Source organism: Phoca vitulina, unplaced genomic scaffold (assembly GCF_004348235.1).
Source record: "Phoca vitulina isolate PV1807 unplaced genomic scaffold, GSC_HSeal_1.0 scaffold5, whole genome shotgun sequence".
NCBI classification, from domain to species: Eukaryota; Metazoa; Chordata; class Mammalia; order Carnivora; family Phocidae; genus Phoca; species Phoca vitulina.
The window spans coordinates 68,742,934-68,759,005 of record NW_022589708.1 but is presented as its reverse complement, the minus strand read 5'-3'; the positions used below and the strand labels follow the sequence as shown (position 1 = coordinate 68,759,005).

Here is a 16,072-nt window from a genome sequence, read left to right as displayed (position 1 = left end):
CTGAGTGAAATGAATGAAGAAGAGAGTGTTCAGAGAGGACAGCAGAAAGGGTTACGTGAGTCAGGAAGGACTTGGTCCTTTACTGAGTGAAGCGGAAAGTCACTGGATGTTTGGGGGCAGAGCAGTGACATGCTTTTGTTGTAAAAGGATCATTCTGTTTGAATGGTGAAAAAGTTCTGGAAATAGACAGTGGTGATGGTTTTACAACATTGTGAATGTACTTAATACTGCTGAATTGTGCATTTAGAAATGGTAAATTTCATGTTATACATATTTCACCACGATAAAAGCAAAATTTTAAAAAAGGATTGCTCTGGCTGCTGTGTGCAGAATAGACACAGAAGGGCAGGAGTAGACAGACCAGTTAGGGGCTCCTGGGTGGCACAGTCCATTAAGTATCTGACTCTAGGTTTCAGCTCTGGTGGTGATCTCAGGGTTGTGAGTTTGAGCCCTGCGTCAGGCTCCACACTCAGCAAAGGAGTCAGCTTGATATTCGCTCTCCCTCTCCCCCTCCACCCCTCAAATAAATAAATCTTAAAAAAAAAAAAAAACAGCTAGAAGGCTGTTATAATAGTGCGGTCAATAGGTAATGAAGGCTTGGGCTGGGGTAGTCTCAATGGAGGTGATTACAAGTTGGTATATTTTGGAAATATTCCAGAGGTAGAGCTAACAGGATTTGATGATAACACGTGAAACATGCGAGACTCCAAAGTTTGGCCCAAACCAATGGGAGAATGGAAGTGCCATTTACCGAGATAAAGAAGTACATGTTTGAGAGGTGTAAATCAAGATTTAATTTTCAGACATCTTAACTATGAGATGCCTAATTACACATCTAAGACCAGATGGCGAGCGAATGGGTGGATATGTGAGTCTGTTGTTGAGAAGTCTGGACCAAAGACATATAGACGGTATTTAAAACCCCTGAGGAAAAATTAGAATCCTCGCCTGTCTCCCCTGTAAGAATCCGAGTGTAAGAACAATGAATTTGAAACCTTAGTTGCAAATTACATCATGTGGGAAACTTGAAACACCAATACCCAGGCTCCACTGCTCTGGAGATTGATGTAATTGGACCAAAGTGTACTCAAATTCCAGGGCTATGTAAGGGTTGAAATCTGTTGCTAAGATTGAAACACTACCTTAGTGATTCTCAAACCTAAGAATCACCAAGGGGTGCGTGACAAAAATGAAGAGTCCCTCAGTCAAATCCAGAGTAGGGTCTACCAAACCAGCCATTTTATAACTATCCCATTTTGAAAAACATTTAATTTGAAGAGATTTATTCTCCAGCAAAGTGCTCTTCGACAGCACACCACCAATCACCCTTTGATGTAGGCTGTTTGTGTAGTGATTCAACCCCAAATCTATCATTGTCTTATGACTTTGTACTTGAGGTCACCAGAAATGAGCAACTAGAATTCACTGCAGTCCACGTACAGATCAGTTTCCTAGCAGATGCTTCCTTCTCTGTCACCATCGCCTCCAGCCCAGACCCTGATTTTAACAGCTATCTCTTGCTCTAACACTGTGCACGAATTCAGGTTCCAAGAACTTTAGCCACCTGCCACCAACTTCTAGAAGTTCCTAAGCCATGAGATTGAGAAAACTCCTCCTTACTTCCCTCTGTTTCCAACTCCTTTCTCATTTCCATTTCAAAAAGTCCAGAGGCAGAAATTCATGCCACCCAGCTGTTCTAGCTATCCTCCCTCAAGCCCATCACCATCACCCACAGGGGTGGTTGTGAACCTTAGCTGTACATGAGAACCATTAAGAAAACTTTTAAAAGATTCAGAGGCACAGGCCCCACCCCAGATCCCTTAAATTAAATCCTGAGGGAAGGAACCTGCCTTAGAATTTATAAAGTTCTTCCTATGACTTTAAGTGGCAGCTGTGGTTGAGAACCGCTGATCTAAAACCCTCCTGCTCACACCCCCTTCTTCATTGAATAGACTATAGCTTATTGCTCATTGCCGCCTTCTTCACCCCAACCACTCATACTGTTCTCAGGAACTGCAACATCCTCATGCATGACCCACACAAAATCTTCTCCTCTCGGTTTTCGCATTCTTTCCCCCAGGGGTCTTCACCCCTCTACTCCACTTTGACCACCTGATTTCATGGCTATATCAAAACCCTATTAGTAGCAGTAAGTGTACCAGCTGCAGCACCTCACCTTTCAGCATCCCACTCGGGAATCCTTCCAGTTCCCCCTTTATTCGCACTCCCACTCGATCTCATAATTCTTCTCCCGTCGTAAATAACAACCTGTAGATCTCACTACTTTTCCCACTATCCATCCCATACCTTTACTCCTTTTTCTGCTGAACAAGTTTAAATTCCAGGGACTATAATCACTCCCTTGCTGACATTATCAAATATCTTACACCTGTCTTACTCAACTAGTTAAAACTAAGATCTACCCTTCCCATGCCTGCACCAGAATCCCCTACATATGACATTACTAGAACACAACTGCAACCAAGCATAGTTCAAACAGCACCAAGTCTCAAAATAAGGTCCCAATGCTATCAGAAAATCCTACAATACAATTATGCTTCCCTGATAATATCAAATTCCCAGTACTTTACTTCGATCCTTGCTTTTCCTCCTCAGCTTCCCACCCCTTTCCCTTCCCATCTGCCTCAGCTAACGACTTTGTTTCATAATGCATTGAGTACATAACACAGAGGGTCTCATCTTCACCCCCAAATCTATAAACTTATTTGTAGCCCCACGTCCTAGGTGTTCCATCCTTTTACAATAAAGAAAATATTATTGCTTCCACTTGTGCTCTGGATTTCATCTGTTCTCCCTTTTCAAGGGCTTTGCCCCTGTGGGCATGTCCTCCACCGACTGTACAATCAATTTCTCTCTACCGAATTATTTTTTTTCTCTCTACTGAATTATTTCCATTAATATACAAATGTACTCAATATCTCACTTTTCCCCCAAATGCCCTTCTGGCTACCACTAATTTCTCCGCTTTTTAACAGCAAAACTTCTAGAAAGTATTATCTCTATTCACTGTCTTGACTTTCTTTACTCTGGCTTCCATCCCCACCATTCCATCGAAAACTTCTTTTAAGATCATCAGTAACCTTCATGTCGCCATTCCAACAGACATGTCTCTCTGCATCTTTCTCACTCACCACAGGAATAGACTCAGTTGAACTTGAAATACTGTTTTAGCTTTGCTTTTGTGACACCATCCTCTTCCTATCCCTCTTGATCTCCTATTTTACCTAACCTCTAATCTCTTGCTAGTTAAAGTGTGATCCAGAAGACCAGCAGCATTAATAGTATCTGGGACTCTGTTAGATTTGCAGACTCAGACCCCAAACCTACTGGATCAGAATCTGCTATTAACATGATCACCAGATAACTCGGGGGCCATGAAAGTTTTAGAATCATTGCTCTAAATGTTGGTGTGCACCCAGAGCCCCGTGCTGTGCTTTCCTCCTAGGTGGTCCCATCCAGACCCAAGGCTTTAAAAACTGTATTTTTTATCTCCAAATCTCTCTCTCTGACACACTCTGACAGCTCTCCTAAATTCCAAATTCATATACTCAAGAGCCTACATGACATGTCCATTTGGATGTCTCAAATATTTCAAACCTAATATATTGAAACAGAAACCCTCTCCCCATCTCACTACATAGCTCCATCAAAGTAAGAACAGCTGTTTACTGAGCCCTCACAATGCTACAGGTATGATCTTCAGTGCATAACACATATCAGCTCCTTTAGTCCTCAGGCCACCACCAAGAGACAGGTACTAGGATTGTCCCCATTTTACAGAAGAGTACCTGAAACACGGAGAGTTAAGTAGAGGCATATCTTGTTTTACTGTACTTCATTTTACTGCACTTTGAGGGTTTGTGGCAACTCTATGTCAAGCAAGTCTATCGTCACCATTTTTTCCAATAGCATTTACTCACTGTGTCTGTGTCACATTTTGGTGGTTCTCACAGTATTTCTACCTTTTTCATTATCATATTTGTTATGATCATCTGTGATCTTTCATGTTACTATTGTAATTGTTTTAGGGTGCCTCAAACTGAGCCCCTATAAGATGAAAAACTTAATCAGTAAATGTTATGTGTGTTCTGCCTGTACCACCAACCAGCCATTCCCCCATCTCTCTCCCTCTCCTCAGGCCTCCCTTTTGCCTGAGACACAACAATATTAAAATTAGGCCAATGAGTAACTCTACAATGGTCCCTCAATGTTCAAGTGAAAGGAAGAGTTGCACATCTCTCACTTTAAGTCAAAAGCTAGAAATGATTAGGCTCAGTAAGGAAGGCATGTCAAAAGCTGAGATAGGCCAAAAGCTAAGTCTCACTTGCCAAACAGGTAGCCAAGTTGTGAGTGCAAGGGAAAGGTTCTTGAAGGTATTTAAAAGTGCTGCTCCAGTCTTGCACAATTGCAAGACTGCTGAATCACAGATCTGTACCTCTGAAACAAATAATACAATATATGTTAAAAAAAAAAAAAAAAAGAAGAAGAAGATAGCAGGAGGGGAAGATTGAAGGGGGGGAAATCGGAGGGGGAGATGAACCATGAGAGATGATGGACTCTGAAAAACAAACTGAGGGTTCTAGAGGGGAGGGGGTGGGAGGTTGGGTTAGCCCAGTGATGGGTATTAAAGAGGGCACGTTTCCTGCATGGAGCACTGGGTGTTATATGCAAACAATGAATCATGGAACACTACATCAAAAACTAATGATGTAATGTATGGTGATTAACATAACAATAAAAAATTTTTTTTAAAAGTGCTGCTCCAGTGAACACACAATGGTAAGAAAGTAAAATAGCCTTTTTGCTGATACAGAGAAAGTCTGAGTGGTCTGGAGAGAGGAAGATCAAACCAGCCACAACATTCCCTTAAGCTAAAGCCTAATCCAGAGCAAGGCCCTAACTCTCTGTAATTCTAAGAAAGCAGAGAGAGGTGAGGAAGCTACACAAGGTTAAAATCAGCAGAGGTGGGTTCATGAGGTTTGAGGGAAGAAGCCAGCTCCATAACATAAAAGTGCAAGGTGAAGCTGTAAGCACTGGTGTAGAAGCTGCAGCAAGTTATCCAGAAGATCTGCTTAAGATAATTCATGAATGTGGCTGTACTCAACAACAGATTTTCAATGTAGACAAAACAGCCTTCTATTGGAAGAAGATCCATCGAGGACTTTCACAGCAAGAGAGGAGAAATCAATGCCTGGATTCAAAGCTTATCTTGTTAGGGACTAATGCAACTGGTGACTAAACTGAAAACAATATTCACTTATCATTCTGAAAATTCTAGGGCCCTTAAGAATTAAGCTAAACCTACTGCCTATGCTCTATAAACGGAAAAACAAAGCCTGGATGACAGCACATCTGTTTACAACATGTCTAACTGAATATTTCAAGCCCGCTATTGAGACCTACTGCTCAGGAAAAGATTCCTTTCAAAATATTACTGCTCACTGACAATGTACCTGGTCACCCAAGAACTCTGATGGAGACTTACAATGAGATTAATGTTCTTTTCATGCCTGTTGACACATAATCTATTCTACAGCCCATAGATCAAGGAATAATTTTGACATTCAAGTCTTATTATTTAAGAAACACACTTCAAACTGCTATAGCTGTCATAGACTGTGATTCCTCTGATGGATTTGGGCAAAGTAACTTGAAAAACTTCTGAAAAAGATTCACCATTCTAGATGCCATTAAGAACATCTGTGATTCACAAGGCACCTGGGTGGCTCAGTGGGTTAAGCATCTGACTCTTGATTTCAGCTCAGGTCATGATCTCAGGGTCATGGGATCAAGCCCTACGTCCTGGCTCCATGCTCAGCATGGAATCTGCTTGTCCTGCTTCCTCTACTCCTCCCCCCACTTTCTCTCTCTCTCTCTCTCTCAAATAAATTAAATCTTTAAAAATAACGACAAAAAAGAACATTCATGATTCATGGGACAATGCTAACAGTTTGGAAGAAGTTGGTTCCAACCCTCCTGGATGACTTTGAGGGAGTTCGAGACTTCAATGGAGGAAGTAACTGCAGATGTGGTGGACACAATGAGAGAACTAGAGTTCATAGTGAAGCCTGAAGATGTGAGATGGCTACAATCTCAAGATCAAACTTGAACAGATGAGGAGTTGCTTCTTATGGATGAACAATGAAAGTGGTTTCTTGCAATGGAATCTACTCCTGGTGAAGATGCTATGAAGATGGTTGAAATGACAACAAAGAATTTAGGATATTACATCAACTTCATTGATAAAACAGCTGTGTAGTTTGAGGGTATTCACCCCAATTTTGAAAGAAGTTCTACTGTGGGTAAAATGCTATCAAACAGCATTACATGCTACAGAGAAATCATTCATGGAAGGAAGAGTCAATGGATGAGGCAAACTTCATTGTTGTCTTAAAATAAGAAATAAGAAATTGCCACAGCCATCCCAACCACCCTAATCAGTCAGTAGGCAAGCACCACCCTGATCAGTCAGCAGCCATCAACATCAAGCCAAGACCTTCCACCAGCAAAAATTACAACTTACTGAAAGCTCAGATTATGTTCAGCATTTTTTAGCCATAAATTATTTTTGAATTATGTACATTTTTAGTAATGCTATTGCACACTTAATAGACCATAGTGTAGATTACAGTATAGGTAAACATAACTTTTATATGTACTGAAAACTAAAAAATTCATTTGACTGACTTTATTGAGATACTCTCTTTATTGCGGTGGTCTGGAACTGAACCTGCAATAGCTTTAAGGTATGCCTGTAATTTGCGCACAAACTTACATCTACCACACCCAGGATTTGAAGTTAGGTAATCTGCCTCCAAAATATGCTCCTGTTATACCTCTCAATTCCATCGTGCCCCATAGCTCAAAGTAGAAATCTAAAAGTCATTTATTTCTGCATCATCCACTTCCAATCCTGTATAATTCCAACATTATCTTGAATTGATGTACTTCTCTCCATCTCCATGGCCATCACCCTTGTCTGAGCCATCATTTTGCTTGTACATTCTGGTCTTCCCCCAACAGAGGGAGTTTTTCTAAAGAACCTGATGTCACAGTCTTGTTGAAACTCCTTTATGGGCTTCCGCATGCCTGACCATGGCCAAAAGAACTTTCTGTGACCTGAGCCCTGTCCTCTCCAGCATCTGTCCCACATTAGCTTGAGGGGCCCCTATTCCTGGGACATACCAACTATGTGGCCCACACACTCAGAGCCTTTGCTCTTGCTGTTCCCTTGGATCAAAACCATCTTCTTTTCTCCTGCTCCCTCCATCCTGCAGGTCTCAATTCTCCTGCTCCCTCATCCCAACCACACGGTCTAAAAGCTCAGTCTATGATAGCATTGTTTCCTTCATAGGACTTACCACATCTGAATCTGGGGAAAAAAAGTGTAAATGTAGTAGTTCAAGCCATGGAGCAAGTTCAAATCCATGTGGGTTCAAATCCTGGCTCTATACTATGATCTCTCTGTGGCTCCCTCTCCTCATCTGTTAAGAAACGGTATAGTAGTTTCTACTTAATATGGCTGCTATGATGAGTTGCAATCCCTAGCACATAAGTGCTGTTTAAGCATTTGCTATAATTATTGAAGGCAAGGACCTTGCCCCCTGATCATCTCTATGTTCCCAGTGCTTAGAACACGCAGCTGATAAAAAGTTTGTCAAACTTTTGTTCCTCTTCATTGTTCCCTTTATATAAGGGACAGTATCTACTATTTCCCAATGCCATATGGAGGTTTTTACCCTGTGATCACAATTAATGTACCTTCATGGTCTATTTTACATGCATTTATTTTATTCCACTCACATTGTACAATTGTTATACAACCTACAAAAAGTACAAAAGCCTAATCCATTTTCCAATATCAGCTCAGAGCTAAGTTGCAAAAAAGGAACAGTACAGTGAGTTACAAGGAGACTTGAGTGTCCTGTACAATTTATACTGCCTGTCACATGATGTATTTAAAGCTGTAAGTATTGCCACAGGAGAATCTCTTGTCTTTGCAGCGACCACACAGTTCCTGTCGATGAGGCCTCCTTAGATCAATGTGTCTTTTCTTTTGAGGACAGGAACAACGAGACTTTGAACAGGTCTTTAGAAAACAAGGAATAGTTTGGACACTAAATAATTAAATCAGTGTTTCAAATATAATCCTCAAATCAAAATACTTCTCCCCACCACCCGTATCCCTCATATCTTCATCCTCCTTTGAATCCTATGAGAAGTCCAGGACCAAGTTGTACAAAACCACTCCTATCCTGTTAAATGCCATGCATTTTTCAAGATGAAAGAGCAAAGATGATATTTCAGAGAATACTGCTAAGCCAACCGAGAAGATCTAATGTAAGAGAAAGATTTTAAAAGAGTTTATACAGTGTCTTCACTAATGGGTTTTTACATTTGTAGCCAGGTGGGGTTGAGGGGCAGTGAGTGAGTATTAAGTGATTTGATTATCTAGGCTGGAATTTTCGAAAACCCGAGAGCAGTGATTCTCAACCAGCTGTATTTTACCAACCAGCAGACATCTGGCAATGTCTGGAAATGCTTTTGGTTGTCACAACCAGGGGGGAGGGATTCTAGAGGAAGTTAATTCTCTTTTCTCTCCAGACATGCCTAATCTTTACTATAATTTAGAGTATTCTTAACCATTATCCCATTCTGTCTTCTGATAAATAAAAATCACATCCTATGGAGACCAGTATATTGCCCTTGTCTGCCCTCCGAAACCTGCTAATCTTTAAAACTGATCACTGCTCTATTTTCTGCATATGACCACAGCTAAAAAGAGTAAGTTTTACATTTTATTTTGTGGAAACAGGCATTTTCATTTTGCAAATAAAAGTCTTAAATATGATTTATGAAATGTTGTACATTTATATCTTCCACTTTTCCAGTGAGTGACAAGCATGCATCCTTGTAAGGAAATTCTAATAGCTAATACATGGTATTTATTGTATGCACTGTTCTAAGCACTTTTTATATAAACTCATTTAATCCTCATGATACTCTCACTGTGGAAGAAAAGCCTCAATTAAAAAAAATAAATAAAAATCAGTATGTACTCTAAAGGTAGGTTTCTGTTTCTGGCAATGGTGGACTAGTAATTTTGACCAAGCCTCCTACTTAGGATAACTTGAAAAGCAGAGCTAAAGAAAAATAACTTTTTAAAAGAACTATTCGAAGGCACTGGAGAATTATCAAAGCATTAGAGAAAGAAACCCAGAAATGGAGGTGAGCCTGATATTTGGGACTATTTCCTCTCTAAAGCTCTGCCAATTCTGGAAGAGGTGAAAGACAGTGGGAAGCTAAAAGTAAGTTTGACAAGCTGATGAAGCTGAGGGATAATTTTAAACATGCCCAACGGAAGAGACCTGGTTTTGTGTTGGGACCCTGAAAGGCTGCAGCCTAAGAATAAAGATGAACCAAGAATTGACCCAGCTTTCACAGACACTGAAGCCCAGCTTCAAAACAGCTCAACCCTGATTAGAAAATAGCAATCTAAATTGTTGGTGTCTCTAAGCTTCCCACCAGAAGCAAACAAATCTCTTGTGAAGGAGGATACTATCCTAGGCCTCAAATTATCACTATAATTCTTCATATTCAATAGACAGCACTCAATCAAAAATAACCATAGGAGGTGTATGAGGAGACAGAACCACAGAAAATGAAGAGGATAGCAGCAGAGCCATAGGGCATTAAGTTAATGGAGTCACCTAATACAGATATTAAGATAATTATGCTTAATACGTTCAAAGAAATAAGACTGATATTTTCAGCAGAGAACTGGAAGTCATTTTTTCAACACATAAAAATTGTAGCACTGCAAAACAGAATAACTGAAATCAATTCAACAGATGGATTTAATAGCAGGTTGGAAATAGCTAAGGAAAGAATTAGAGAAATGAAGGATAGTTTTGTAGATGATATCCAAACTGAAGCAAGGAAAGACAAAAGCATAAGAAATATAGAAAAGAGCATAAAAAGCATAAGGGAGATGGTGAAAGGTCTAATATGAGTAACTGGAAGAAAGAGAGAATGGAAGCAGAAGTAATATTTTAAAAGATAATGGCTGATAACTTTCCAAAAGAGATAAAAATCTTCAAGCTACAGATTCAAGAAACACTATGAATCCCAAATAGAGTAAATACAAAGAAATCACAACTAGGCATATAATTGTAAAACTACTGAAAACCAAAGCAGAGAGAAATATCTTAAAAGCAAGTAGATTTAAGGAGACAAAGAGCAAGAGACATTACTTCAAAAGAGCTGCAAAAATACTAATAGCCAACTTCAAAAAAACAATGAAGGTCAGACCCTTAGTGGGCAGAAAGAATACTACTGCCAACCTAAAAATTCTATACCCAGCAAAATTATCCTTTAAAATCCAAGAGGATGTGCCACCTTCAGACCTACACTACAGTAAGTATTAAAACACAGGGCACCTGGGTGGTTCAGTCCGTTAAGTGTCTGACTCTTGGTTTTGGCCCAAATCTCAGGTCTTGAGATCAAGCCCCATGTTGGGCTCTGTGCTTGGCAGGGATTCTACTTGAAGATTCTCTCCCTCTGCCCTTCCCACTACTCTCTCCCTCTCTTTCTCTCTAAAATAAAATAAAATCTTTTTAAAAATATTAAAGTGTATTCTTCAGGTAAAAGGAAAATGGCCCCAGATACAAAAAAGACCTAAAAACAGCAGAAAGGAAATATATGTAGCTAAAGCTAAATGAATGACTATATAAAATAAGGTCTTGCGAAGTTTAAAATTAAAATATACAACAGCAGTATATAAATTAGGATGAGGTGATAAGGAGTTTGAGTGTTCTAAGTTCATTGCATTGTCAAGGAGAGGTAATGTTCAGTTTATGTAGACCTTGATAGGTCAAAGAATCATGTTGTAACGTCTAAGGTAACTACCAGAAGAAGAATAAACAATAACTACCAAGATAATAGAGATGGGGAATCATTTTTTTAATTAAAAACTCAATTCAATTGAACACAAGAAAAAGGAGTATAAGAAAATAAAATACATTTAAACCCAACTTATAATATTAAACATAAACAGACTGAATGTCAGACTAGAAAATCTAAAGGTAAATCATTTATAAACTATTAGACTAGTTTTTTTGAATATTTTGAAGTAGTACAAAAAATATTTTTAACTAAGTGAAGGATTTAGATTTAAAAAAACTCGATTACAAAAACCAACTATGTCACACTTGCCTGAAAATTTTAAAAAGAGGTCTCCCGCAAGCTGTTTTAGATAAGCTCTCATCTAATTCTGTGACTTCCTAGACACTGGAGGCACCATAAAATCTGATCATAGTTCTAATATTTACTATTTGTCTAAACTTTCTTATTGAACTTTAGCTTTCTAGTCTGTAACATGGGGATAACACCTACCTCAAGGTTTAGATTACAGGAGATAAGGCACGTAAAGCACATAGCCCAAAGTTTGGGACATAGTAAATGCTTAATACAGGTTACCTATTAAGTTACTACATCCATATGGAATTACTGAAACACTATATTGTACACCTGAAACTAATATAACACTATGTTAACTAACTGGAATGAAAATAATTAAAAAAAAAAAAAAGTTGCTACATCCAAACCACACACAGGGTGTTTGAGAAACAACACATACAGCCCATACATAAACACACCATATAAAGCAACTTCAAGGAGTCAATCTTTCACCCATTCCTACACCACCCCAAAATCTAGAATTTATCTTTGATTTAAAATATTACAAAGATTCAAGGTATAGAAAACTTAACACTCCTATGCAAATATCCAATTCTATCTAATTCCAACATTTTGCCACAGAAGCTTCTATTTAAGAAGGGCAACATTATAGACATAATGAAAGGGCTCTACATGCTTACCTGACATTGGATTGCTTCTACTCGATAAGGGTTAAAACTCTTTTGGCATTTGCAACATAGTTGTTTGAAATAAACCTAAACAAAAATAAGTCTTTTTTTTAATACAAGATTATAGGTACCTTAGACTCCCAGTTCTTAATTTAAGTAATTCATTCCCCCACATTCTGCCTTGCTTTTGCCCAACCTCTACCCTGAGGTCTTAAGCTCTTCTGGTGTTATCAGTCACTTTTCTCACTCTTTGAAACTGTTTCCTTACCTGTAAAATCAAGATACTACCATTTATTTTCTATAATTCTGACAACTACCCAACAATATATACAAAGTACCACAGTAAAAATCTTCGATGGGAAGTAGCTATTATAATTTTGCTCATTGTGTGGGCTGAACCCTTGACCTTCTCCTTCTGTCCTAGTCTATGAGCCCTCACTTTTTCATTTTCTCATTATTTCCCCACCTGAACTTCAAATTATTTGTAATTACACACCCATACATATTGTTTCTCAACTTGTGCATTTTCTTGTGCACATTTTCTCCCTGCTTTCCTTGATGAACTATTTATCCTCTAAAATCCTGCATGGACATCATGATGCCTTCCCTCCGACACGGTAATCATCCCCCTCCTGTGTTTTTTCTGCACCACTTCCATGCCCCTGGGGCCACTGTATCTACCACCAAATTGCATTTTTTCTATGTCACTCCTAGGAGAATAAATTTCTTAAGAATGAGTTCTAGGTCTTGTTCTTTGTATCCTTGCATCTTGGAGTGTTTTAATTAAACCCATTGTTTATCTTCTGGCAAAAGAGGAAAGTAATTTGAGTATAGTTTAAAAATCATTTGCCTCCACGGTCTACTAAATGGTTAGTATGAAAAGTCAAGTTTTCACTCAGGTCTTAGCATGCCTCCTTGCCCTCTCCTTCTATAGACCGTTAGCCAGAAAAGCAGTATCTAAAATGTAGAAAGCACAGGGGACTCAAACTCAACTGCTTGCTGAAGTTAATGAAATAGACCAGATGTAGACTGTTGCAAAATGAAGTGTGCATGCCCAGTGAAAGGAGCTAGAAGCTGCTGAGCCCCAGCCTAGAGTCTTCACACTGAAATGAGAGTCTATAGTGACCAGAGTCTATCAGGGAAATCTGGAAATGCAGATCGTGAAATCTTTCCCAATCTTAATAGGTTGACAACTAATTCAAATGGGGGGGGTGGGGTACTGCTTAGCCTAAAGAAGTCTCTCCAAGGTTAACCTTCACAATAAATTATTTCTCTTATTGCCCCACCTTGTGGACAGACCATGGAAATTTCCAGGAGCTAAGGCCCGAAGAGGTTCAAAATATACCAACTAAGAAATGAATATAGACAGTTCCACCATACACAATGACAAGAGTTCACCTAAATAACCTGAAATTTTGTTCAACAGAACTACCAAGCCAAATGTAACACCAGGGTTAAGAGCTTCAGGAGTTCATATGGACAGTCCAAATTGGTTCAGTTCAAACATTTAGTACCTATTAAGTGCCTGGCACTAAGGATGCCAAATGAATGAGACAGCATTATGGTCATGCTCCATCAGGAAACACTCTCCCTCTATTTAACATCTGTGTCTAACCCATCCTCTTCCCACATTTCGCTCACCTTTACTTACCTTATTAGTTCCAGAAATGCACCACACATAAGCACTCTCCCATCTGGTCTTACAATCTTTACAGTGAAAATAGCCATATTTTGGTTCCAAAAACTGCAGATAAGGGGGAAAAGCCCTTTACAATCTTGGGGGGGAATGGGGGAAAGCCAGATCCTCTTTCCTCATGGCTTCATACTTCCTTAACCTCATTCATGGCTCTTCTCAAGCCTACTACACTAATTTAGCATCTCATCTTTCAAGGATTACTCTGGGATTCTTATTGTTCCCGTCTCTCGTACTTTTCTTTTTTTATTATTATTATTTTTTTAAATTTTATTGTGTTATGTTAGTCACCATACAATACATCATTGGTTTTTGATGTTGTGATCCACGATCCATTGTTTTCGTATAACACCCAGTGCTCCACGCAGTAGTGCCCTCCTTAATACCCATCACCGGGCTAACCCATCCCCCTCCCCCCTCCCCTCTAAAACCCTGTTTGTTTCTCAGAGTCCATAGTCTCTCATGGTTCATCTCTCCCTCCAATTCCCCCCACCCATTTTTCCCTTCCTTCTCCTAATGTCCTCCATGCTATTCCTTATGTTCCACAAATAAGTGAAACCATATGATAATTGACTTTCTCTGCTTGACTTATTTCACTTAGCATAATCTCCTCCAGGGGAATGCAAGTTGGTACAGCCACTTTGGAAAACAGTGTGGAGGTTCCTCAAAAATTTAAAAATAGAGCTACCCTATGACCCAGCAATTGCACTACTGGATATTTACCCCAAAGACACAGATGTAGTGAAAAGAAGGGCCATATGCACCCCAATGTTCATAGCAGCAATGTCCGCAATAGCCAAACTGTGGAAAGAGCCGAGATGCCCTTCAACAGACGAATGGATAAAGAAGATGTGGTCCATATATACAATGGAATATTACTCAGCCATCAGAAAGGATGAATACCCAACTTTTACATCAACATGGATGGGACTGGAGGAGATCCGTCTCTCGTACTTTTCTAATGTTCTTTCAACAATGCCACCAGCACAATCTCCCCTGAATGAAAATCTGATCATATATTTGACAGGCTTGAAACCCCATTTTGTCTCCTCGTTCCCAATAGCAGTAGCTGCCAGACTTTCGGTTTTCACATGCTTAAAGTTGGCCCCCTATTTTACCAAAGTTACAAAATCTATAGGCCATGTAAAATACGTTTTCAGAACTACCTCTCCTTCATCAAGTAAAGGGAGAAAGCAAAAGAAGATTTTTGCTCTGTTGCCCCAGAAATGGAAAAGAGGAAAGAAAGGATGAGGCTAGCTGAGGACTGAGGACAGGGAGGAGAAAGTTCACCTGGAAATTGGGTTTCCTGAGCAGATCTGCTCCGCCACCTCCCTGAGCCTGCTCGCTCTTCCTTTCCCGGGGACTTGAGGCATCTTCCTCCTCCAGCTCATCGTGCTGGTGAAGTTCCTCCTGCTTATCCTCCTCCGACCTAGGTGTTGGTGGTGGCTGCTGCTGCTGGCTGGCCTCAGCAGGACCCAAAAGGGCCTTCCTCTCCTGGGCTTCCTCCTCCCTCTGCAGCTGAATCAAGCCCCTGCGGCCTATCACTGGCGAATAGACTCCCCAGGCTGACAGGGGTGCCCTGTGGCCCGTGCTGCCCCAAGGGGAGCAGCTGCACAAGGTGCGAGGCCCCAGCGAGCACTGCACGGACTTGTCCACCCGTGGGCTCACCTGCACGCCCACCTCCCTGGTATTGGCCTTGTAAAGCCGCAGGCTCAGGCTGGGGTTCATCTGGGAGAGAACAGCCTTAAGCTGTGCCCTCTTGTAAGGGTCCATGCAGTAGTCAGAGGCATTTGCAGGCACCAGCAACCCAGGCCTGGCCAGGAAAGTGGGGGGACCAGTGTTTCGCCTCCAGTCGGGCTGTTTGTGTTCAGAGAGTCCGGGATGGCCCAAAGGCACTGCATTCCCATAGCCCTGGTACAAGCCATAGGGAACACGGACAAAGCGCTCCATCGGCTCACCCAGTACCCAGGCGCAGCACAATATCCCGGGGGCTTGTTTGTCTCCTTGTTTTGCCTTCCACCTTCATCCACCCCTTCTTTTTCCCCCTGATCAAGTTAGTGCAGGTTCATTCCAAGCTTCTCCCTTTATTTCAGATCCTGATGGGAGCTGCTGCCTATTACCCTAATTAAAGGACAGGAGATGTACCTATCTACAGAGGTCTAATTTCCACCTGATTCCTAATTGCTCTTCCCCATCTCTTCAATTCACTGTCCCTGAATCTTTTTCAAAGCTGTTTTTCATTTCTGACTTCTTATTCTCACACATGCTTTCATTAGCAAGTCATTCATGTATCCTATAGTAACTATTTTAGAGATACTGTTTTAAAGCATATAGTAAATCAAATGCAAGTAGTAAGTTATTTGAACAGCAAACCAGAAGAGTATAAGGAAGTAAGTATATTATGGCAGAGATAACGAATGTAAAGACCCTAGAACCACAGAAGCAAGGAGCATAACGTTATGGGGGGAGGTTTGTATATAGTGTGAGAAAA

The 16,072-nt window shown here is 40.3% G+C and overlaps 1 protein-coding gene across 1 annotated transcript; it reads right to left on the bottom strand.

Annotated features, from left to right (window-relative positions):
- Positions 1 to 7,966: 7,966 nt before the first annotated feature.
- Positions 7,967 to 15,561, bottom strand: ZAR1L (zygote arrest 1 like). Its single transcript, XM_032402497.1, has 4 exons — positions 14,872 to 15,561; positions 13,540 to 13,632; positions 11,901 to 11,975; positions 7,967 to 8,110 (listed from the first exon to the last, which is right to left on the bottom strand). Exons 1-4 carry the CDS (start codon positions 15,529 to 15,531, stop codon positions 7,967 to 7,969), a joined length of 972 nt encoding a protein of 323 aa, XP_032258388.1. The 5' UTR covers positions 15,532 to 15,561.
- Between the last annotated feature and the right edge of the window lie 511 nt (positions 15,562 to 16,072).

Excerpts from the sequence above, each read along its gene's own strand:
- ZAR1L (XM_032402497.1), bottom strand. The coding sequence starts at position 15,531 with ATGGAGCGCTTTGTCCGTGTTCCCTATGGCTTGTACCAGGGCTATGGG. Across the intron at positions 11,976-13,539 it reads GCATTTCTGGAACTAATAAG|GTTTATTTCAAACAACTATG; the intron begins GTAAGTAAAGGT and ends ATTTTTGTTTAG. Across the intron at positions 8,111-11,900 it reads TAGAAGCAATCCAATGTCAG|ACCTGTTCAAAGTCTCGTTG; the intron begins GTAAGCATGTAG and ends TGTTTTCTAAAG.